This window comes from Bos grunniens, chromosome 15 (assembly GCF_055505025.1).
Source record: "Bos grunniens cultivar Pamir isolate PY7600 chromosome 15, Bosgru_T2T1.0, whole genome shotgun sequence".
Taxonomy (NCBI): domain Eukaryota; kingdom Metazoa; phylum Chordata; class Mammalia; order Artiodactyla; family Bovidae; genus Bos; species Bos grunniens.
In genome coordinates this window covers 22,352,006-22,376,788 of record NC_141179.1, presented here as the reverse complement: position 1 = coordinate 22,376,788, position 24,783 = coordinate 22,352,006, and the positions used below count along the sequence as shown (strand labels likewise).

Genomic DNA, 24,783 nt, shown 5'->3' with positions numbered 1-24,783 from the left:
TAACATTCTGCTTCCTGCTTTTGGTTTGATTTGATTCTCTGGGAAAAACAAAACAAAAAACAGATATAAGAATTGCTATGTGTAGGCCAGCCCGATGCCAGCATACGCCGGCTTTGAAAAGCTTCTGGGATTTCTGTCTCCTTGTAATGATGTTTGCGGCTGTACTGAAGAAGAGGGACAGAACCCAGATGTTGGTTTCCCAAGCTCCACAGCACGCCCGCCAAGGAAAGCACTCTCTCTTGAAAGTCAGTTATAACAATCAGGTATTTATTTTCTACCACTTGCCAGCCCCTGGGCAATGCTTCTTACAGGTGCCAGCCGGGTGAGGGGCTGGGTTAAGGGACACAGCCCAAACCAGGGCTCCAGCGGGGGCTCAAACCGTCTCATGCTCACCCCCAGGACCTGATCTGAGCCCCTTCGGAGACCTTCTGCGTGTTTCCCTGATAGGAAAATTGCTTCTCTCTCCCTTCCCATTCTTGTCAGTTCAGGGTTTCTTTGAGCCTCCTAATAACCGTAGATTTCATTTTCCACCCATCCGGACTCCTTGCTCCTCCCTGCTCGGCCCGGGGAGAACTCGTAGACGTCGTTGGTGATGAAGCCACTCTCCGTGCTCACCAGCGTCACGAACCCGCTCTCAGACGGGTTCACGGCCACGTTTTCGTAGTCACAAGACACGGCGTCCGGCGAGGCCTCTCCTGAGCGCGCTCTGAACGAGATGTTCTTTAGGTCCGGGCGGGTCTCGGCCAGATCAGCTTCGCTCTGCTTTCGTATGACGTTGTAAACCTCCAGGTCCGGGCTGTTCCCGGGCTGAGGAGCCGGCCAGGTGGGGCGCTGCTCCTTAGTGCTGGGGTCCGGCTGCCCCCGTTTCCTAGGAAGAGGGAGAACCAGGGCTGAGCAGACAAGGGGCCTGAGAATGTCCCTGGGCCCCTGTCCAGGCAGGAGAGGGTCATCCCTGCGCGGTCACTACGCTGCACTTCTCATCTGTGTCAACCTACAGGGCAGGGTTTCGGGTGGGGCAGGAATGAACGAGAAAAGTGCTCTATCTGTCATTCACCATGGCCTGAGCACAGAGCAGAACGGGTGATCCTAGGGTCCCCAGAGCCCCCAGAGGGTCTATGGAGAGAACTGCATGGGGGAAAAAATGCCACATTAAAACAAATCCATCTCTAAGGGAAACTGTCCTTCAATTCTGAATGTGGGCAATCAAGCTGAGTAGAATTAGTAATGTCTTTGACGTGCTCACCAACGGAAATCATAGATGTTTTCATATCACAGTTATTGTTCAAGATGCCTTAAAATATTTTATGCTCATCTCTGCTTCAATATTATGATGTTGAATTATAATTCAATAATTATACCTAAAGAAGCATTAATAAAGAAGCTCATGTATTACTGTTTCACATACATTTTTGGAAATATTTTGCTAGTATTTTTGTGTCTGTGGCACAAAATGATTAAAACTGTGAGTAGACTCCAGTTTAAAGTTACAATTCCCAGATTGGGGTGAGCTGCTCAATGGGTAGATAAGGAAGGGAAATCAAGAACCAAGCACAGAGTAAGCAGTTAGAAAACATAGTAGCAATTTTTTAAACTGAATTCTGGTTTTTTGGCCATACCAACATTTTTAAAACTTATTATTTATTTTTAATTGGAAGATAATTGCGTTACAATATTGTGTTGGTTTCTGCCATAAATCAACATGAATCAGTCAGGTATACCTATGTCCCCTCCTACTTGAACCTCCCTACCACCTCCTATGAACTGAATTCTGTCGATATTTTGGATTAAAAGGAATTAACTAATAAAAATGATCATAGGAAGAGATATTCCTGAGTGCTTATAATATACTCACTCTGCATGTATTAACTGATTTAATTCTAATAATTCTATAAGGGAGTTACTATTTTCTTAATCTTTTGGCCACGCTGCATGGCATGTGGGATCTTAGTTTCCTGACCAGGGATTGAACCCCTACCCTCTGTACCGACAGCACAGAGTCTTAATTGCTGGACCACCAGGGAAGTCCCTAAGGAATTATTATTAAATGAAGTAGGTTCTACATTGAAATCTTATTAGTTTATCTTAAATTGGTCATCAAAGGGAGTCAAGTCTTAAAATGTACCTTTGCTTTCCTGTTGTGAAGTCCACCTTCTTCTATATATACCATGATGATGGGGAATAAAAAGGCAGCTGAGAAGAGCTCTGGGTACCTCCAAAATGGTGGCTCCATTGTCCACTAACAGAGGTGCTCTAAGCTACTTAAGGTAGCTATTTTGTAGCTGTCTATACTTGTGTATTCAAGTAAAAGTCAATTAAAAGAATATGGCTATTTTATTTTGAATGACGTGGTTTAGTTTCAGATGTTTGCCAGGAGGCTTTGGGACAGTTATTTTCATATGGCTCACTATTTACTCCTTTACTCACCCAAAAAACATTTCTGGAGTGAGAATGTACAGGCATGAGAAAACTTTGCTGAGTGATGTGTGGATACACAGGTGAATAATGCAGTCTCACCCCTCAAGTCATTTAAAATCTTCCACACTAAAAAATTAAAGAATGTAAGATCACTCTGTTAATTACAGCTGAGTACAAATGCTTAGTACTTCTGAGTGCCCCAAACCCATCAGAAGATTTATTCTCAAATCTGCAGAAGAGATTCTCTTGGAGCTGCCTTGCCTTTTAATGAAGTCCAAGTTCAGAAAACACAAAGGTTTACAGGATCAACGTTTTACTTGCCTCCTTCTACAGATCCAAACCCAACATACACCTGTGGTGACCACAAGGAGGAGAACGAGAATGCTGGGGATTAGGATGTAGGCAAGATTCAAGGCAGCTTCTGAAAAGAAAAGCGCAGATAAAATGTAGTTATGGGTATGGTGTTTTTCTGAGTTCTATAAGTTGTTCTAGTGAATTACTGAAAGTGACTCATTGGAATTGCAGTCAGTTGATTAGAAGTGCGGGTGGCCTGGGGACCCCCAATCTTGTGGCTGATATCTGAAGCAAGGGCAGTCTGTGTGGGGACTGAGCCCTTAACCTGTAGGGTCTGTGTTAATTTGGGGTGGCTAGTGTCACGGCTGAATTTCAGTACTTCAGGATCCTATTTCATTATATGGACACAGTAGATGCTCTTAGGTAGGTGAGAAAAATACTGTTACTTCTATTATGTAAATAACTAAACTGAAAAATTAAGTGTTTGTTTCTTAAAGTTACCCAGTGACAAAATCTCAGATCTTTCTCTTTTTTTGTTTTAATTGAAATATAGTTGACGTACAATATCATGTTAGTTTCAGATGTATCCTATATTGATTTGACATTTACCCACATTATTAAGTCTAGCTACCAGCCCATATCTTCCTCTTGAAACTCAAGGTGAGAGTTGAGGTTGAAAGTCCATTAGCACTCCAGTTTATCACCCCATTTTCTTTTATCTTTTATGTCCATTTTCTCTATTTGTCTTGTAAAGAAATATTAATCATGGCCTGGGTCTTTCTGCTCTTATTTCTCAATATTCATTCTCAATTCCCACCCCTTCCCCCCAACCTGACCCAAACAACTTCTGGGAGGTTCTCAAGTCTCCGACTGTCTTCCTGAAGACTTTTTACCTCTTGTCTCATCTAATCGCCCTAATTGTCTTAGGAAAATTCCCTTTGTATATTTCACTGACAAAATCTAACATTTAATACAGTTTTGACAAAGCCCGAGTGCCCTGTCTGTTTTCATTTTTAAGCAGCCGTGGGATGAACAAAGCAGGGTATGTAACCATGGGGAATTTATAATCAGGAGAGTCCCATTATCTATTTTTCCCTGGGAGAATTTTATGTATACCTTTGCTTTCTTTCAGTATTTCTGTGGCATCTGCTTTCTCTGTGTCTTCTGGAAGGATGGGTGTTGCTGGCTCTATCTCTTCACCTGGAGAGAGACACATGTACTTAGAACCTGGAGAAAAGCATTAACATCCAGATATTCTCTGAGGTCCTATCAGCTTTGGGGGGGATGTCAAAAAGCACTAGCAAAGTGACCAGTGCAGTTTATAACCACAGAAAGTGAAGAACTGAATTTGCTGACCGAGAGGTCTACTTTTCGTGATCTTTCTGGTATGACTCTTGCTGCCAAGAATCAAGAAGGAACACAGCCAGCAGGCAGCTGACATCAAGGCCCATAAAGTGCTGCAGAACACGGAGGAAGGGCCGATGACTCACTTTTAGGACCAGAATTATCAGTTTGACTCACTTGTCTCGTTAGATTGAATTACTCCTTTCATATTGTCAATAAGGATAAGTAACATCCCAAACTGATTTGTAATTGTTCCTTTTCACACAGTTGAAAGGCGACCCTAGAGAGTGAGATTCTTGTCGTGAAGAGTCAGACACGACTGAGTGACTTCACTTTCACTTTTCATTTTCATGTATTGGAGAAGGAAATGGCAACCCACTCCAGTGTTCTTGCCTGGAGAATCCCAGGGATGGCGGAGCCTGGTGGGCTTCCGTCTATGGGGTCGCACAGAGTCAGACACGACTGAAGCGACTTAGCAGCAGCAGCAGCAGCAGAGAGTGAGATTAATGAATCACATGCGGTGTCTCGGTGTGACATATACCCATCCAAAGAGTTGGTGTCTTTCCATCGAATAATCTGGTATAAAGAGCATGTGACTCTAAACCTATCCAGAGGTTCTAAACCTGTGTAAAACAGCCCAAATGAACTCAAATCTCCAATGACAGTCTTACCTCCAGTCCTTGTAGAAGGAACTGTTGGCTTCTCTGCAGCAGAAAGGGATAAGAATGAGAGTAATATGTAAATTGCCATACCATCTGAGTGAAACTGGCCAGGGCACAGCTTCCATTTAGTTGCTCATTCAGTCTTCCAACAAACTTCATTTCATGCTATCAGGCTCCAGAACCTGGTTAGTAAGTCCAAAGAATCCCTTCTGCACAAAGACTAGCCTTTCCCCAGCTTTGCTTGGACACTTTTAAAAAAAGCATGAAAACTTTTAAATATGAGAACTTCCAAATATACACAAAAGTGGAAAGATTGGTATAATGAACCCCTATGCAGTGTCAATGCTTATCAACATACGGCTAATCTGGTTTCAACAATAATCCCTATTCCTCCCTGGCTACACCCAGGCCTGAATATTCTATTCTATTCTATTCTATTAGGCTGCACTGGGTCTTAGTTGTGGCATGTGGGATCTAGTTTCCCTGGCCAGAGATGAAACCCGGGCCCTCTGCATTGGGAGCATGAAGTCTTAGCCACTGGACATCCAGGGAGGTCCCCTGAACTGGTTTAAAGCAATCCAAGACATTTAATCAGTTCCTACTAGGGATGTTTTAGAGCAATGAACACCAATCTCCAAGCAGTGGAGGTGGCTGGGGACTAAGTAGACTATGGGCCGCCCCAAAGCAGAGCTGTGATCTAGAACCTGAACTATTTAATTCTAAGAGCCTCTGGAGAGTCAGGCTACACAGACAACCTACAGTAATGATTTTACTTCTGGCAGAAATTCTATCAGTCTTTTGTACTGGCAGGGACTCTTATGCTGATCAGATACTCTGGGATCATAGAGTCAGTCTTTAAGGTCAAAATTTTAGACTTTATAGTCCTAAGGCCTGGAGGGGCTTCCCTGGTGGCTAAGATGGTAAAGAATCTGCCTGCAATGCAGGTGACCTGGGTTCAATCCCTGGGTTGGGAGGATTCCCTGGAGAAGGAAATGGCAACCCATTCCAGTATTCTTGCCTGGAGAATCTTATGGACAGAGGAGCCTGGTGGGCTACAGTCTGTGGGGTCGCAGAGAGTTGGACATGAGCGAGTAACATGCACACACAAGGCCAGGATGTCAAAGTTATTCTGAAGTTTTATTCAGAAGGGAAACTTTTAATCATGTCTGTGTGTGTATGTGTGTAGAGGTGATGCAAATCCATTTATTTATTAAAAATGTCTGCTATATGATAGAAACACTATTATGTTCTAAATGTTTTTATAAAAACAAACACAATTTATCCTGATGACAGCCTTGTGAGTAAGTGCTATTTTGAATCTGTTCACAAGGAGACTCAGGTACAGGGAAATTAAGCAACTTACTCAAATCTCATGGCTAATAAGTAGCTGAACTGGGATTTGAATTTTAAAAATTCAAATGAAAATTTAAGATCCCAAGGAGACAAACTCCATGCTAGGTATTAGAGACACACCAGCAAATAAAAAGCCATCCCAGCAGTCTAAGGAACTTACACTCTACAGGATGGCAATAAATATAGAATTATAGGAGAATATTCATACATATTAATTTTGTGATGTTATATTACAATACATCGTATATTCAATGACATTACAGAAAACGATGCAGTCATTTTGTTGTCCCTCCATAGTTCGATCCACTGGGCAAAACTGCAGTGAACGTGGCAAATTAATGCAGCATTTCCATCTCGGCTGCAATGGCCCGTGACATTGCCTCAGATAATTTGTCTCTGATTTCCACTGAATGTGTCTATGCTTCCAGAAGGAATCCAGAAGCACCCGGGACGAATCAAGTGTTCAGATCTGGCTGGCATGCTGCCTACTCTAAGTGGTCATGTCGTCAAATTTAGTTTTAGACGCTGTCTTTCAACTGGTCACTTGCCCTCTGGTATAAAACGATATTGTGCCATAATGTTGGAGCCATGCCAGGTGACCTTCCCCCAGTCCATCAAGTGCGGGGTCAAACATGTGTATTTCCAGACTTCATGCCAACCATATAGTGAAGTGGACAAACTTGCCAACAGGCAGCATACGTACTGCGTGTGTGAGGTGTTATGAGCCTCATAGGAGGAACACTTAACCTAGTTTTGAGGTTAAGCCCTGGAATGCTTCCCAGAGGAAGTGATTTTTTTTTTTAAACTTATTTGGAAATAATTTAAAATTTATGAAAATTTGCAAGACTATTGCAAAGAATTCCCATGTATCCTTCACCCAAATGTTATCATTGTATCACATTTCATTTATATAACTATTCTGTCTCTCTCTTTATATATATCTCCATATATTTATATCTATGTATCTATATCTAAATCTCTATATATACACAGACACACATATATATTCACATACAGATACATGCATAACTTTTTTTCGGAGAATAAGTTGTAGTCATAGTTACCCTTTACTCCCTAAATACCTCAGTGTGTATTTAAAACAGGACTGGGAGGGGCATACTCTATCATAACCATAGTACAATTATCGAAACCAAAATATCAACCTTGATATGTATGGTATCATCCAATCTCCAGATCTTATTCAAGTTATGCCAATTGTCCTAAAAATGCCCTTTATGGAAAATTACCATTGTCATCATCAAAGATACAATCCAGGACCATCTATTATTGTTATGAGAGAAGGTGATGCTTAACCTGAAGGCTGAAAATGAGTTGACTGGAAAAGAGGGAAGGATGTTCCAAGCACTGGAAACAGCAGTTAAGAGACCATGGAGAACTTCACAAAACGCAGAAGGGAACTGGATGGGGGAGGGAATAAAAGCGGTGAGAACTGGGGCTGCAGAGAGGCAAGGGTCTGATCAAGCCAGTCCTTTCGTGGTGTGCTGAGGTACGTGAGCTTATCCTGAGAAGGAGGGGGCGGTCTACAGAAAGGCAATGTGCTAGTTTTCTTCCTTGTGCCCACATCCCTCTGCTCAATCTATTCTTGGTCCTTCTCTGTGTCCTGGGAGGCTGACCTCTGGGGATGTGTCCCGGGGCTCCCTTGTCCTTTGGTTCTTGATTGGACTTAACTAATAGGAGCAGAAGCAGGAGATTAGAGGGTAGGAGAAGAGACAGGTCCTAGTATGACCCCCCAGACCTCTCTCCCACATCATGGTGGTTCAACAGTACCGTGTTGTCTGGTTATAGCTTCTGTTGGGTGGCTCCTCTTGCATGACTCCAAGATTTCTCTGGGTTCCGCTAAAACCATACCCTCCCTTCGCTCCTTGAAGCCTAGGGGTAGTAATAGTTTCCTATTGCAGCTGGTCCCTGGGCACGTCACCATCTCATGCTCTGTGTCCACACTTTGGTAAATATCATTTTATTATACTCCTCCCATTAAACCCTTTGAGTGTGCCATCTTTACCCTGCCAGGACTCAGTCTAATACAGGCAACAGCACAATGAATAAACAAAATTATTTTTTAAAAAACTAACTGGTTCTAACCCCAAAATAAAAGGCTATGAAAACCAGTGCCCAAATCTCACATTTCAAAAAATGTTTAAGGTACAAAATTTTAAATCATGGTGATAATAGGATATAATGAACAAAAGTGATGGGCAGCCAGTTTGTCATAAGTGAGTTGCTTTAATTGCTCTAAAAAAGTGCCCTGCAAGTCAGCCTTGATCCTTGCAACCTCCCTGCCTGAGACAACTCTATGGTGGGGAAGACCAGGTCTCTGGAGAGAAGAATTCATCTGAAGGGGTGAAGAGGGAGGAAAAACAACTTTAGCAGCAAAGGCACAGTCAAGCTCCAACAGTTTTTAAATGACAGGATTGTTTAGTCCCCAGCTAGATGTAACTAACAAGTCATTCTACTCCTGTCAGGAAAAGATGCCGAATTGAGATCAAGCAGTTGGCTTCAGGGTGGTGAAATGCTTCAGTAACAGAAAATCCCTTCATGTTTAGATTGAAGTCCATCAAATGGAGGAATTTGGGAAAGCCCAGCACAGTGAGATTATGGGCTTGTAGCCAATTCAAAACCCTTAATAGATGTAGAAGAAAAAGCTAGTTAAATTTGCAAGGCATATATATAGACGGTGGCCTAAGGAGTTTAAGCCTGCTCATCAAAGTGACTGCTATCTGCCCAGTATCAGTAAAATTGGCATATTTTATCATCTACCTCCTGTGGTCATTATCCTGTTTCCTTAATGCCCCAGAAAATGGCTGGCAGGAGACAGGCAAGAAAAATGGCCAGCTTCCTTTCATATTTCTTCCTTATTTGAAGCTCCTACAGTGTACAACCTCACATATGGAAAGAATAAGAATTGTAACTGTCCACCTGGAAGGCTTTTTATTTCTTGAAGTTCTCATAATTCTTGCCTTATCATCCATAAATTAGACCCTTTCATTTCTTCATCTCTTAGCATCTAATACCCTCTTCTTTGCTAGAATTACTCCTCAGCGAGGAGGTATCAGGTCATCTCCCTTTACAAGAATTCCCAAAGTTTAACACTGCTGGCATTTGCAACAAGCTTTCTCAGAGACTACGTGACAAATTCTTAGAACCAGCAGCTAATTATGAAAGGAGACAGGAGGCTGAGAATGCAGCCACATAACTTGGGAGAGGATTCATTACCATCAGAATATTTGCAGATGAAATTGTTCTTCATGGTACATCGGTCGTCATTCCACTGGAACGTGTAAGGGCCCCCGATGCCGGCGGGGGCCGACGGCTGATGGTACATGACCACGCAGACCTCGCTGCCGCAGGAAGGCTCATCCACATACCAGTTCCTGTAGGAAAGGGGTCAACAGTGGAGGCAACTGGAGAAGGATCCCGCAAGACTTCAAAGCCTTTGCTTTCCTATCAAATTCCACCGAGCCAGGAACTTAAGAGAGAGGGAGGAATTGAAGTGCTGCCAATAAGGAGAACCATGCTTTCGAATATGGACATCACAATCAATCATCTGACATTTGCCACAGCTTCTTTGCAGGGAGGAATATATTACCATATGATGTCTGCAAAGTTATTATGAGAAAAAGCAGCCAGCAGGGCCAGTCTGGACAATCTTATTATTTTTTTTGCTTTTGGGTAACTGGGTTTTGTTTCTCTTTTTTAAGAAATCAGATGTACCAGGAGAGGCATGGCTTATTGCATCCAGAGCTCACCCTGCTTCCATCTCCCCATGCTTTTCAGTAGCCACAGCTGCCTTCTGAACTCTGAGGAGTGGATAGAATATTCAAGCATCTGAGGCTTCAAAGCAGGAGCCAGAGTTTGGGAAAAAGCAGGAGGCCCAGCTAGTCTTTTTCAGTGTTTAAGTTGTTTCTACTTCATCAGGCTGCTGAGACCTTTTGTTAGCCTCCGCTGCCTGATTTCTTGTCTTTGTCTCCCAGTTTCCTGGATGGGGTGCACTGCAGCCCTAGTGGTACTTGGAATTAAATGGTGCGGCTGCCCAGTTAGATCTGTGGGTGCCAGGTTAAAGCCTTGGATTCCGTAGTTTAGATGCTGTGAGCACCCAGGCCGTGTGCTGACTCAGGGCTGGGCTTCGTACTCTGCCTGGTTACTCACCCAAGCAGGTTGCTTCCAGGGCCCAGCTCTGCCCTGATGCTCAGACTGTTTAGATGAGCTCTGCTGCTCTGCCTAGCTCTCGTCACAGCCCCTCCTCATGGGCACCTAAGAGACAGCTCTCCGTGTACTACCCCAGAAGAGCTCTGCTTGAGTCTGGTGCTGCAGGTCAGCAGAAGGAAAATTCTCTGCTGAACTCACTGGGTTGAATTTGCCTGGATGATAGCTGAACTTGCAACACAGCTTGGACACTGTCTGGACAGCTGGGGTTCCTGACCGGGGCTGGGCTCTGCACCTCACCAGTCACCTCCAGGAAATTTTCCAACCTTGTTGATGGGCCTCCCCTTGTCTGTTTTCCTCCCCACTGGCCTTATGGCTTTATGTTAATTTATTTCACAGATAATGGGATGGATGCCTGGCATCCAATATGATGCCTGGAATCTAGTTTCTGGACTTGAGCCAGCTTTTAGGCTTGGAACTCACTGCTAGAAAGAGGAAGGACCCCGCGACACCCCAGTAGATGCCCATGGTGCGTGCATGTGAGCTAAGTTGCCTCAGTCATGTCCAACTCTGGACCCTATGGACGGTAGCCCACCAGGCTCCTCTGTCCGTGGGATTGTCCAGGCAAGAATGCTGGAGTGGATTGCAGTGGGTTGCCGTGACCTCCTCCAGGGGATCTTCCCAACCCAGGGATTGAACCTGAGTCTCTTACATTTCCTACACTGGCAGGTGGGTTCTTTACCACGGAGGAGCCTGGTAGGCTGCAGTCCATGGGGTTGCTAAGAGTCGGACACGACTTAGCGACTTCACTTTCACTTTTCACTTTTGTGCATTGGAGAAGGAAATGGCAACCCACTCCAGTGTTCTTGCCTGCAGAATCCCAGGGATGGAGGAGCCTGGTGGGCTGCCGTCTATGGGGTTGCGCAGAGGTGGACACGACTGATGCGACTTAGCAGCAGCAGCAGCAGCAGCAGAAGCAGCAGCACCCCCTGGGAGGCCCCAGGTACACATGATATTTTCCTCTATTCTCCCCAAGGGACCTATGGCCATTTATTCAAGGAACCATACACTGGGGAAGGAAGAATACCCTGATATTACAAAGATTGTGGAAAGAGTGTGCAAGTTAACACTGCTACCCAAAGACTTGAAGTGTCATTAAGGTTACCCATTTGAGTGGGAGCATATTGAGGCCAAGTATTAAATCGAGTTCTGTTTCAGGACTGATGTAGGAGATAGATGGGCCTCCAGGCTGAACAGCTGGTGTTTGTCAAGCAAAGTTGTGTTTGCTTGAGGCTGTGTTCTCACCCAGACACTCCAAGCAAAAAGCTAGTGGCATAAGCTGCGCTCTGCTGGAATAAAGAGATAAGATGACCACTCGAGATCAAGGAAAAGTTCCCTGTCTGCCCATGGAAGGCTTTTTGGGGGGATCAAAAAGGGAGGGGGAGCATAATAAGTAGGTGCGTGGGAGACCACATGCACCTACAGGCATCTGTGGTAAGATCCATCTTAACAAAAAGTTGTGCATGCATCTTGGGGAAGGTCCTTGGACCTGTCAGGTATGAAAAAAGAAACAAGATAACTGCCCAAAGGTAAATGAAGACCCAGAAGGTTTATCCTATATCAGTGATTAAAATCACCTCTTTACTTCACCCCTCCTCATTAGAGAGGACTCCCGTATCTTTTCTCTCCGGGTGTGTATTTCTGCCTAACTGCTGACTTAAATAAACAAATTGCTTCTCTGTGTGTTTACCCACACTTCCGTGGTGGCTCAGCGGTAAAGAATCTGCCTGCAAGGCAGGAGATGCAGGAGATCTGGGTTGGATCCCTGGGTTGGGAAGATCCCCTGGAGGAGGAAACAGCAACCCACTCCAATACTGTTGCCTGGAGAATGCCATGGACAGAGGAGCCTGGTGATCTATAGTCCATAGGGTCACAAAGAGTCGGACACGACTGAGCGACTGAGCATGCACCCATGTGCTCTCCCACTGCTGTGTTTCTAATAATAAACTTTGTACCTGTTTTTATGTTTTTGCCTCTGTGAGAAATGTATTTTTCAATGGGTCAGGGGAACTTTGCTTTTAGCCTCTAATCCCTGGTGGACTAGTGGCTAGGATTCCTGGTTTTCATCCAGGCTATGCAGGTCCTATTCCTGGGTAGAGAACTAAGATCTCTCTTCAGGACTGCTCAGTGCTGTCTCTCTGAGATAAGGACCAGCTCACAGTGGGACCCATCCAGTGGTCATTCTCCAGTTTTAAAATATATGAATTGAAAACTTATGGGATAAGAGTTATAATAGGGAGAAGGTCAAGTGGAAGCCTTGAAAACTGCATTCTTCCCTGTCCTCTTCAAGATAGTAAACAGAAAACAATACCTTATCCAGGCAAACATGACAGAAAGTAGTGCTGCCTCCAAAGACCTAGAAAATGCCAGGACGGTATTCCCCGCCACATCTCTATATAATTCACTAGTCTGGCCCCTGCAAAAATCAGGCAGATTCTGAAGGATGAAACTGGAGGAGCACAGACTCAACCAAGTAGAAGCCTCCATTGCAGCTGCTATGCCATATGTGGCATCTTTGCTAGAGCTGGTTAACATGTCCTTGGGTACCTAGTATGAAGATTTGGTGAGTACATTCCTTTTCATCTGTATCAGAAAGAGAATCACAAACAGTCTGCCTTCATTTGGGATAGACATCAGTATATATTTATGGTCTTTCCCCAGGACTATATTACTTTTCCTACCCTCTGTCATAATATGACATGAAGAGAGACTTCCAAGAACACTGGAGTGGGTTGCCATTTCCTTCTCCAATGCATGAAAGTGAAAAGTGAAAGTGAAGTTGCTCAGTCGTGTCCGACCCTCAGCGACCCCATGGACTGCAGCCTACCAGGCTCCTCCACCCATGGGATTTTCCAGGCAAGAGTACTGGAGTGGGGTGCCATTGCCTTCTCCAAAATCACCTTGGTGATTTTGCCTTCTCCAAAATCACCATATTGTTGAAAGTGAAAGTGAAAAGTTTCTCAGTCAAGTCCCACTCTTTGTGACCCCATGACTATACAGTTCATGGAATTCTCCAGGCCAGAATACTGGAATGGGTAGCCTTTTCCTTCTCCAGGGGATCTTCCCAACCCAGGGATTGAACTCAGGTCTCCCACATTGCAGGCAGATTCTTTACCAGCTGAGACACAAGGGAAGCCCAAGAATACTGGAGTGGGTAGCCTATCCCTCCTCCAGGGGATCTTCCTGACCCAGGAATTGAACCGGGGTCTCCTGCATTGCAGACAGATTCTTTACCAACTGAGCTATCAGGGAAGCCCCAAGGTTGGAGATAAATGCTATGAAGATTCAGGGGCCTGCTACTTCATGAAAATGTGTAGGTGTTTTGTAGTCTAGGCAATGGCACAACACCTCTTTCAAGTTAAGGGTTAAATTATTTCATCTCATAATACATGAAGCATCTTGCAATCATTTGAAGAAGGAAGCCTAGCATGTGGTAGGTCCCTTTGGGCTCTAGAGGTGGCATATTTCATACCTGGGAATACTGTTCTGGTATATATACCTGTTGACATGAAAGGCAGCTGTCTTTGAGTGGGATCCAGAGCCAAAAAGGACTCTGAAGTGGTTCTAGGCTGTGATTGAAGCAGACTTCCCACTTGGGCCGTATGATCCATCACACCCTATTGTTAGAGGCATCGGTGGTGAGAAAAACAATGTCATGTAGCATCCGTACAAGCTCCAGTGAGAGAATCACAATGCAAACCCTTGAGATTCTGTAGCAAGGCCATATCACCTGTAGCTGAGGGAAAAAAACCACCTTTTGCAAGGAACTCTGGCTTGCTACTAGGCAAGGAGTACCAAGAGACCATACAATCCAACTTGCTCGGTCAAAGTGAGATATTGTCAGACACACTTAGTCAAAAGATTAGGCAGGAATCAACTCATTATAAGATGGAAGAGGTATATTTAGGACCAAAGGGCATGTACAAACAGAGCAGACCGCCATGATATCTTCCTCTATTGTACCAGAGCCTATCCCTCAGCTTATACCTACAGCTGCATAAGGGAATCCCTTATGACCAGCTGATAAAGCTAGCCTTAGGTCGCCAAGCATGGGGAGACAACTCCCAGTGGGCAGCAGCTGTACTACAGCCCCACTCAGAGGTGGTTGTGAAAGGTTTAGTGGTGAAGAGGCAACCTCCCAATGGCCAGAGCTTTGTTGATGTGCCTACTTAACCACTTGGTATGGAAAGAGAAGTTATTGGACATTAGACTAAGGCAAAGAGCTTGGTCAGCTGATCAGGAGTCTAAAAGGAGAAAGAGTGGGAGGCTGAGGACAAGGAGTTCTTGGATAGAGTGACGTGAACAGACATATGGGAGTAGGTATAAAGTACGAAAATCTACCATATGTTAAAGCCCAGCAAGAAGCCTCTAGCACAGAAGAGGCACTGACTAACCAGGGAGACAAAACAGCTCAACCTGTGAGCAGCTGCCCCTGTGCTGATGTCATAGGCGTATACTAGAGTGGCCGTGGTGGCAGGAGGGAGGCCATGCATGGGCTCAGCAGTAGCTGTTCCCACTAGCCAAGGCTGATCGAGCTACTGCCAAATCCAACCTGCCAGAAACAGAGACTGGCCTAGCATTTGGTGGCAACTAGACCCCACTGGACTCCTTTCACCCTGAAAGGGGCAATGATTCATGTTGATAGGAAGAGATAATCCGGGCATTGGTTTGCCTCTTCCACCCCAGGGCCTTAGCATCACTATCCAAATACTTACACAGTCTTTGATCTACCAGCTCAGGATTCTAAATAAGATCTAATTAGACCAAAAAACCAAGTTTCTAGCAAAGGAGATGTGGGAGTAGGCAGGGGATTTACTAGTCGGACCACACGCTTCGCTCTCCTAAAGCTGCCAGTCTGACAGAAGGATGAACAAGCTTGTTGAAAATCCACCTGAAGCACTGACTGAGTGGCAATACTTGTGAGGAGGGGGCAACATCCTCCGAGATGCAGTGCAGACTTTGAATCATCGACCTTTGTGTCATGCAAGGGTATTCTGGGGTCTGGAAGCCAAGGGGTGTAGAAGAAAAATCGGAAGCTAACAGAGGTTGATTCATGAAGTTAAGGAAAGAAACTGTCTCCATAACATAAAAGTGCATGCTGAAGCAGTAGATGCTGCTTAGAGGCTGAAGCAAGTTATCCAGATCTAGCTAAATATAACTTACAAAGGTGGCCTCACTAAACAGATTTTCAGAGTAGAAGAAACAGCCTTTTATTGGAAGATACCATCTAGGACTTTCATAATTTAGACAGGAGAAATCAATGTTTGGCTTCAAAGCTTCAAAGAGCAGGATGACTGGTGGGGATGTATGTGTGCATATCTGCTCAGGCTCCTCTGCCTGTGGAATTTTCTAACCAAGAATACAGGGTGGGTTCGCATTTTCTACAACCCATGGATCGAACCTGACTCTCTTGCATCTCCTGCATTGGCAGGCAGATTCTTTACTACTGATGGCACCTGCTGCTGCTGCTGCTAAGTCGCTTCAGTCATGTCCGACTCTGTGCAACCCCATAGACGGCAGCCCACCAGGCTCCCCTTTCCCTGGGATTCTGCAGGCAAGAACACTGGAGTGGGTTGCCATTTCCTTCTCCAATACATGAAAGTGAAAGTGATTCATGTTGAGGTTTGACAGAAAACAGCAAAATTCTGTAAAGCAATTATCCTTCAATAAAAAATAAATAGTAATTTTTAAAAAAGCTGACACAGCCAGTGACTTTAAGTTGAAGCTAGTTTTCACCGATCATTTTGAAAATTTTAGGACCCCTAAGAAATATGCTAAATCTACTTGGCCTTTGCTGTATAAATGGGACAACAAAGCCTGGATGACAGCACAACTGTTCACAGCATGATTTACTGAATATTTTAAGCCCTTTGTTGAGACCTACTATCAGAAAAACGATTCCTTTCCAAGTATTACTGCTCCTTGACGATGCACCTAGTCACCCAAGCGCTCTGATGGAGATGTACAATGAGATTATTGTGATTTTCATGCCTGGTAACACAACATCCATTCTGCAGTCCATGGATAAAGAAGTAATTTTGATGTTCAAGCTTTATTCTTTAAGAAATACATTTCTCAAGGCTATAGCTTGCAAAAGGAGGACAACCCTTGCTTCCCATCCCTGGCAGTACCCACTTGGGGAATTTGTGCTTCCTGTCTCTGCAATATTGAGGCCTGTGGGTTTAGAGGGCCTGGTACCCAGAGGAGAAATCCTTCCACCAGAAGATATACCACGAATGTTGTTGAACCAATGGCTGCCACTTGGACACCAAGGGATCCTTGTGTCCAGGAACGAGCAGGCAAGAGGAGGAGTCATTGTCTTTGTAGGAGGTACTGACCCTAATCATGAAGGTATCTCTGCTGTTATAGGCAGGGGGATATGTTTGGCACTCAGGTATCTACTTGGGTACCTGTTGGTACTCATGTGCTCCATTTTGATGGTAAATAGAAAAGTGAAATCACTCCAGACTGAGAAATTCAAGTTGACTAGGGCTTCACATTCCTCAGGGATAAGGGTCTGGGTCTTCCCACAAGGTAAGCAAGCCACTGAGGCTCCCTGAGAAGAGGGGAGGGGAACCTAGACAGGATGGAGGAGGTGAGGGGGGCTCAGTAAGTATAAGTCATGGCTCTGGGGACCAGCTGCACTGGTGGAGAGGGTAGTTCCTCCTGCTAATCTTCTTTTTTAAAATTTCTCCCAGGAGTACTTCCCTGGCAGCCCAGTGGTGAAGAATCATGCCTTCCAATGCAGGGGACATAGGTTTGATCCCTGGTTGGAGAACTAAGATCCCACATGCCATTGGCAGGTAAGCTTGCCCCTGGCAACTAGAGAGCCTGTGTGCCACAACTAGGGAAGCCTGAGTGCCGCAGTGAAGACCCAGAGCAGACGAAAAAAAAAGGTTTCTCCTGGGAGGAGAGGTCCATGAGAATCTTGGAGGAGATACTCCTGGATTAAACGAAGGTGAGGGTCAGAATAGCCAAATGGGTGGGCTTCGATAAATGCTGACATGCTGTCTTAAATGGAGTAGGTAAAAAGAGATATTCTTATCTTCATTCTTTTGATTGAAACTGAGTTTAAATTTTTTCCCCATACGATTGTTTACCAGTTAGAGTGTCTATTTTGTGAACTGTTTGCTCAGGTCTTTTGCTCATGGGTTTTATTGACATTTAAACATTTAGCGTTTTACTGATTTATATATACTATTTATTATAAAAAGATAGTAACTGTTAAATTTGTTAAAGTACGTTTCCCATCTTAAGTCTGCCTTTGCATTTTGATATTTGATGACATTTTTCCACGTCACTGCTTTCCTCAGGGAGAGACGATGGCAGTGCCATGGTGCCAGGGCGAGTATGTGAAGTGAGTCCAATACTGGAGGTTTAGAAGGGGTCTGCAAACCACAGGCTTCTTTGTGTCCCCTCTTGGCCAATCCAGAGAATTAGATCTGGCTCTAATTTCTTGCCTGTCATCATAATTCCAGAGAAGGCAATGGCAACCCACTCCAGTACTCTTGCCTGGAAAATCCCATGGACGGAAGAGTCTGGTAGGCTGCAGTCCATGGGGTCTCGAAGAGTCGGACATGACAGAGCGACTTCACTTTCACTTTTCACTTTCAGGCATTGGAGAAGGAAATGGCAACCCACTCCAGTGTTCTTGCCTGGAGAATCCCAGGGATGGGGGAGCCTGATGGGCTGCCATATCTGGGGTCGCACAGAGTCGGACACAACTGAAGTGACTTAGCAGCAGCAGCAGCAGCATAATTCCTTGTTGTCTAAAGCCCTTCAGCCCCCTAGGCCTTTAGTCTCTCACTGGGCCTGCAATCACACTCATGGGCATATACTCAGAGAAAACCATAATTCAAAATATACATGCACCCCAATATTCACCACAGCAGTGTTTACAGTAGCCAAGACATGGAAGCAGCCTAAATGTCCATCAACAGAGGAATGGATATGTGATGTGGTACATATATGCAATGGAATATTACTCAGCCATAAAAAGAACAAAATAATGTCATTTGCAGCAACATGGATGAACGTAGAGATTGTCACACTGAGTGAACTCAGTCAGACAGGGAAAAACAAATATCATATGATATCATTTATATGTGGAATCTAAAAAAATGGTACAAATGGACACATTTACAAAACATAAATAGAGTCACAGATGTAGAAAACAAACTTATGGTTACCAAGGTGTAAGAGGGTGGAGGGAGGGATAAACTGGGAGATTGGGATTGACATATACACACTGCTGCTGCTGCTACTGCTAAGTCGCTTCAGTCGTGTCTGACTCTGTGCGACCCCAGAGATGGCAGCCCACCAGGCTTCCCGGTCCCTGGGATTCTCCAGGCAAGAACACTGGAGTGGGTTGCCATTTCCTTCTCCAGTGCATGAAAGTGAAAAGTGAAAGGGAAGTCGCTCAGTCGTGTCCGACTCCTAGGGACCCCATGGACTACAGCCTTCCAGGCTCCTCTGTCCATGGAATTTTCCAGGCAAGAGCACTGGATTGGGGTGCCATTGCCTTCTCTGACATATACACACTACTATATATAAAATAGATAGCTAACAGGGACCTACAGTATGGCACAGGGAATCTACTCGGTACTCTGTAATGGCTTGTAAGGGAAAGGTCTTAAAAAAGGGTGGATATATGTATATGTATACATTCACTTTGCTGTAGTAACACAATGGAAATCAACTACACTCTAATAAAAATTAAAAAATCTCTCACTAGGGTTCTAGTCCAAAAGGCCAGGTAGCCAGAACTGCTGACATCAAGCATTGTGCCCTATTGAAGCAATGCTTCTGAGCCACCCTCCTGGGCAGAGCTCTCTGAACATGAGCTGGGCCCAAGTTAAGGCTGATTTATCACCCTTGCCACACTGCTTCGGTCTGTGGCTGTGCCAGTGCTGCTATCCCCTTGGGGCTCTGCCCAGCTGGGCTTTTCTTCCTTCCTGACTGGCACCGGGGATCTAGCCTGCCTCTTTCTTGAGCTATGTCCAGTGAGTTAGCCGCTGTGAGTTCCGCACACTTACCTAAATGCTGCTGTGCTTCCATCGATCCAGGCATAAAGGTCCTGGCAGGCTGTGCCATTGCTTTTTTGGTCCTCACGCCTCCTGAGCCCAATCCAGAAATCGCCATCAGAAGCCAGGAGGTTTTCAATGAACTTTTCTATCAGTCTCTGTTCATCTTCAGACTCAATGCTGACTAGCTGGCCCCCATTTCTCCTGCAGGCTGCTCTGGCTTCCTCAAAGTTCAGTCTTCGAGAAGCATCACGGAAGTAAATGACTTCATAACAAGGCTTCTGGGTTCCTAACCGGCAGACTGGCTGACCTGGAGAAGAAAAGAAGCCTACCTATTTTAGTGCCCCCCAACACACTCTCAGATGGTAAAGAATCTGCCTGCAATGCAGGAGACCTGGGTTCAATTCCTGGACAGGGAAGATGACCTAGAGAAGGAAATGGCTACCCACTCCAGTATTCTTACCAGGAGAATTCCATGGACAGAGGAGCCTGGCGGGCTCCAGTCTGTGGGGTCACAAAGAGTCGGACCCGATTGAGCAACTAACACTTAAAATATACCAGAGCAGAGACGCTTGGAGACATCTGAATGGAGCTGGGCAGGAATTCTGATTACTCATCAGTGGACTGTTTTAGTGTCATTTAGGCTCTCAGAGCAAATTAATACCCCTTCCAGTGCGGAGATGCAGTGATTTAGACTCTGATGGCTAAATTGTGTAGGACCTCCATGCTTTGTTTATTCCATTACAGATGACTGAAAAGCAGACATTTAAAATTAATCTCTATAAGAGCGGTGGATGAAGATTTATTGTTTCACTTAAAGGCACACAAACACTTTCATGCCATTTGGGAGTCTCAGGAGATAGTGTGGTTTAAAGTGAGTTGCCTCTGTTTGGGGTTTCCTTCGGGTAAAAGAGGCATTCTGAACTCAGGTGTGAGCTTCTCAACGCTGGAGCCCTCTGCCTAGGTTGCAGGACTGAGAATTCACCCAGTCTATGGTATAAGCAGAAGCTATGAGCATCAGATCCAAGGGGATTTCTGCTACTGGTCTTGCTTAAAGACAACAGCTAAGGTTTAGTGAACTCTTTCTGTGTGTCATGCATTACGCTAAGGGCTTTTACATTTACATACACACCTTATCTCACTGAACACTCATAGTAATCCTCTGCTGTAGACGTTGTTTATGCCTCATTTTACAGATGAGAAAACTGAGGCTCAGAGAAATTTGCTTGGCTAAGGTCACATATGGCTTCCCAGGTGGTACTAGTCATAAAGAACCCACCTGCCAATGCAGGAGACATAAGAGACATCCCCCATGCCAATGAAAGCTCAGGTTGCACCAGAAGCCTATGTAATATGTCTCATCTGACTGACACCTGAAAGGCTGAAGACAAAGACAAATGGATGGGACTCTACTGAGGACAGATTACAAATCCTTCACCAGTACACACCACCCTAGCTTGTGTCTGGGCTCCTGAAGCCATTTCTGATCTGTTCTGTTCAGTCACTAACTCAGGTTGGACTCTTTGCAACCCCATGGACTGCAGCATGCCAGGCTTCCCTGTTCATCACCATCTCCTGAAGCATGAGTTGCTCACACTCATGTCCATCGAGTTGATGATGCCATCCAGCCATCTCATCCTCTGTCATCTCCTTCTCCTGCCTTCAATCTTTCCCAGCATCAGAGTCTTTTCCAATGAGTCAGCTCGTCGCATCAGGTGGCAAAAGTATTGGAGATTCAACTTCAGCATCAGTCCTTCCAGTGAATATTCAGGGTTGATTTCCTTTAGGATGGACTGCTTTGATCTCCTTACAGTCCCAGGGACTCTCTAGAGTCTTCTCCAACACCACAATTCAAAAGCATCAATTCTTCAGTGGTCAGCCTTTCTTATGGTCCAACTCTCACACCTGTATATGACTAATGGAAAAACCATAGCTTTGACTATACGGACCTTTGTTGGCAAAGTAATGTCTGTGCTTTTCAATATACTAAGTTTGTCATAACTTTTCTTCCAAGGAGCAAGAGTCTTTTAATTTCACGATTGCAATTCTGCACCCAAAACATTAGCCTCATCGCTCCTTTGTCCAGTCAGTATGTACTGAGTGTACACATGGTGCCTGGTGCTGTGCTAGGTGCTGGGAATACAGAAACACATATGCTTCCGAGCCCACAGGAAGACACAACATGTGTTTCTGGATCCAGCTGTACAGTGAACACCAGACTTCAACAAGGAGAATCCCTTGCAATGAAGAGCCGGTTCTTGGACTCTGGATGTCAATTGCTGCCACAGAGCGAGGAGTTGAGGATTTGTGTTTGGAAAACTCTTTCCAGCTCTCATAGAATGTTCTCATTTTCCTAACTGGTTTTGCATCTGTTCAGGGAGCCAGATAGCATTCGTTATTCCCCAAACTGCCCAGAGTACCGGGCAAAAGGCCGCAGACAGTGAACTGCATTTTCAGTGCTTAAATGGGAACAGAGCCCATACAGATAATCCAGAGAGCTCTTGTGAATTCTTATTTTCAGTTTCTTCTTTCATTGCTTTTGTAACTAAATTCTTAAATAAAAAACGTTGGTTTTTCATTTTCCATCTTCTCCCTTTCTCTGCCATTTTTCTCCTGTTGCTGAATAGAGAAACTCTAGCAGGACTGCTCCATCAGAAAATTAGGAGGCCTCCTAGGAGGAACATTCTCACTGAGGAGGTATTCTGGAGACGGGAGAGAAGGCTGGGCCAGCTCAGCTTCTATGGGTCCTTAAAGGTGGCTCCAAATGAGGAAGCAGAGGAAAAACAAATGAGTCCCAGGAACCCCAAATCTGGAGGTGAATTTACTGGCAGCCTCCATTTTTCCATCGGTGGATCATCAAGGTGATCATCATAACACCCTAAACGAGTTTCCTGTATGGCCCAGCCTGGCCACACATCCCCAGTCAGCCAGTGAATGCCAGAGTGACCCAGAGCTGGAAGAAGGCCCAGGGCTCATCTGGTCCCCTTGCCTTCAGGAAGTGTCTCTCATCTCTCACTTGCAGGAAAGGGAAGGGCGGGAGGGACTTCTGTTCCTCTCCATGGAGGACAGAGCCCGGGGAACTGGTCACCCAAACAGCTGAATTCGGTTACCCTCCCATTTTGCCGCTCGGCACCCCACCCCATCCTGAAACCAACTTTAGAGTCTCTCAATCAACTTCCGAAGCATAGATAACTGAGCGGCGGTTTTCTTTCTCCTCCATCCCTCGTGGCCCATCTGTTGCCTGAAAAAGGCCATGAAGGAAACCCGAGAAGGGATATGGACATCGCCCTCCCGCTGGCCCCCGCCACGACATGTGGAACAAATGCAAGAGGCAAGAAGCCAGAGCACTGTACCTCCTCTGAAGTCCAAGTCCGCGGCTGCAGTCACAGGAGGAAGGAAGCCTAGAGTCATCCCCCCGAGCAAGGCGGGGCTTGTCCCGCGCTAACTAGGCTGCTTTTTCTAAGCGCTCTTATTCCAGGCGCGGGATCCAGCCGCCCTCCCTGCTGCTGGGGCTGCTAAGTCGCGTCAGTCTACCAGGCTCCTCCATCCATGGGAGTCTCCAGGCAAGAACACTGGAGTGGGTTGCCATTTCCTTCTACAATCCATGAAAGTGAAAAGTGAAAGTGAAGTCGCTCAGTCGCGTCCGACTCTTAGCGACCCCAGGGACTGTAGCCTACCAGGCTCCTCCATCCATGGGATTCTCCAGGCAAGAGTACTGGAGTGGGGTGCCATTGCCTTCGCCGCCGCCCTCCCTACCCCCCATCAGAAGAGACCAGGAGTAACAGGCTGGGTTCCCACAGCACAGCTGAGCTAGAATCGCTACTGTACGCACCCCTCACTCCCCCACCCCGTCCCCGGGGACAGGAGACCTCCTCGGTTGGCAGGACAAGCGCTGTGTGGGGGTCCCGGGCACCACTGAGACTCGCTCAGTGGAGCGGACCGAGGGGCGCCTCCTGGAGCAGTTTGCTCACTGTTCCATCTAGCCTCCGTCTCCCGGTATCTGGTAACCCTGGGCGGGGAGTGGACGTCGAGCTGTCCAGGACACGCAGGGAACCGACGCTGGGCTCAGCCGCCCGGCGATTGCTCCTCTAGAAGCAGCGGGAGCCGGTGGGGCTGAGTCCACTGGTGGGGCGGGGGCGCCACCCCTCCGCCCTCTCCTCCGAGGGCCAGAGAAGAGGCGCCGTGGCCCTGAAGACGGTCAGCCGCACCAGGGGTGCCGTGGGTGCCGCAGCCGAGCGCGCCTGGGAACCAGCCCCCGCCCCAGCGCGCGCACTCACCGCTGAGCAGGCGACCCGTCGCGCCCCGGAGCCCCGCCAGCAGCGCGGCCAGCAGCACTGCCTGCGGCGCCGCTCCCCGCGGCATGGCCCGGCTCGGGTGCGCCTTCGGACCCCCGGGCGCTACGGCGGTGGAGCGGGGGTACCGGCAGCTGCGTGCTCCGCAACGCCAACGGCGGCCAGCTGCAGCATCTCCCCAACACCGACGGACCCGGCACCCGGAGTAGGCGGGGAGGGCGAGGAGCCAGCCTGTCGCCCCTCCGCCTCCGGGGACGTCACTGCGGAGAGGGCAGCCCCGCCGGCGGGCCCGCCCCCCCAGAGCCTCCTCCAGCGCGCTCGGCGCCAGACACCCGGCCCGCCCCACTCGGAGCTTCCCAGGGACATCCTGCGTTTGCTCGGGGCGCAGAGCCGAGGAAAATCCCGGTCTGGCTTCTCCGAAATCCAATGAAGACGGCACGGGCTAAAAACCGACCGTGTCTCGCCCCAACTCCTCCTCCCAGCGTCCTCGGCTCCGCCTTCGGGCCAGCGGGAGAAGCAAACTCCGAGACCTGCCGGGACTCAGGAGGCTGCTGTCCGCCTTCGGGGCTACGTCTAAGAAAAAAGCGGTGGACGTAGCGAACAGACGCGCACCTAGGCGGGGTGCCCACTGGCCAGGCAAGTTATGCCGCAGCGTGGATACCGTCCAGCGGAGGCTAAGTTGGAGTTCTGGCTGAGAGAAGAATGGCTCTCCCAGAGCGTCCTTGAGACCAGCGAGGAAATAATACCGCTTTCTGCAGAGCACATGGGTGTGGGTCATGGTTCCGTCTCGTGGTAGAAAGGAGGCGACCCTCTCTCCCCATCCCCCCAGGAAAGAGTGACCCTCGTTTCCTGTGGCAAAGCTTTCCTCAGGAACCCAGCCTCAATGTGTACTCCTTCTTCCAGACTCTCACAATAGTCCTGTTTTACATTTGCACCTTGTTGTAAACAAAATGTCTTCAAATATATTCAAATAATAAAAGTAAGACTCCTGTCCAAAAACTAAAGTGCTAAGTGCTGGAAGGTGGGTCTGATTTGCATACTACCCCCCGCCCCCCCAGCCCTATCTGGTCCACTGACTTCTGAGTTTTGGTCTCAGATGGAGCCAATTGCAGTTTGAGACAAACAAGCCAGATTGATCACAGGCTGGGGCATCTGTCTTCAGTATCAGCTGATCTT

At 46.6% G+C, this 24,783-nt stretch overlaps 1 protein-coding gene across 15 annotated transcripts; it reads right to left on the bottom strand.

Moving 5' to 3' along the window:
• Positions 1–246: 246 nt before the first annotated feature.
• LAYN (layilin) lies at positions 247–24,501 on the bottom strand. 15 transcript variants are annotated; one of them, XM_086339136.1, is made up of 8 exons: positions 24,220–24,484; positions 19,328–19,625; positions 9,303–9,460; positions 7,857–7,958; positions 4,725–4,757; positions 3,826–3,909; positions 2,737–2,836; positions 247–868 (listed from the first exon to the last, which is right to left on the bottom strand). In XM_086339136.1, the coding sequence occupies exons 1-8, from the start codon at positions 24,383–24,385 to the stop codon at positions 505–507; spliced, it is 1,305 nt and encodes a 434-aa protein (XP_086195262.1). In that variant the 5' UTR covers positions 24,386–24,484; the 3' UTR covers positions 247–504. The 15 variants fall into 15 exon arrangements, with proteins under 15 accessions (XP_086195262.1, XP_086195263.1, XP_086195265.1 ...); XM_086339137.1 differs by lacking the exon at positions 24,220–24,484 and adding an exon at positions 23,593–23,814; XM_086339139.1 differs by lacking the exon at positions 24,220–24,484 and adding an exon at positions 22,669–22,928.
• Between the last annotated feature and the right edge of the window lie 282 nt (positions 24,502–24,783).

What these genes read in the sequence shown, in the direction of transcription:
- LAYN (XM_086339136.1), bottom strand. Translation starts at nt 24,385, where the DNA reads ATGACCCACACCCATGTGCTCTGCAGAAAGCGGTATTATTTCCTCGCT. An exon ending in GGAAGCACAGCAGCATTTAG is followed by an intron (nt 9,461 to 19,327) that starts GTAAGTGTGCGG and finishes CCTTTCCTACAG; the next exon opens with GAACTGGTATGTGGATGAGC. An exon ending in AATACTGAAAGAAAGCAAAG is followed by an intron (nt 2,837 to 3,825) that starts GTATACATAAAA and finishes TTTTCTTTTCAG; the next exon opens with AAGCTGCCTTGAATCTTGCC.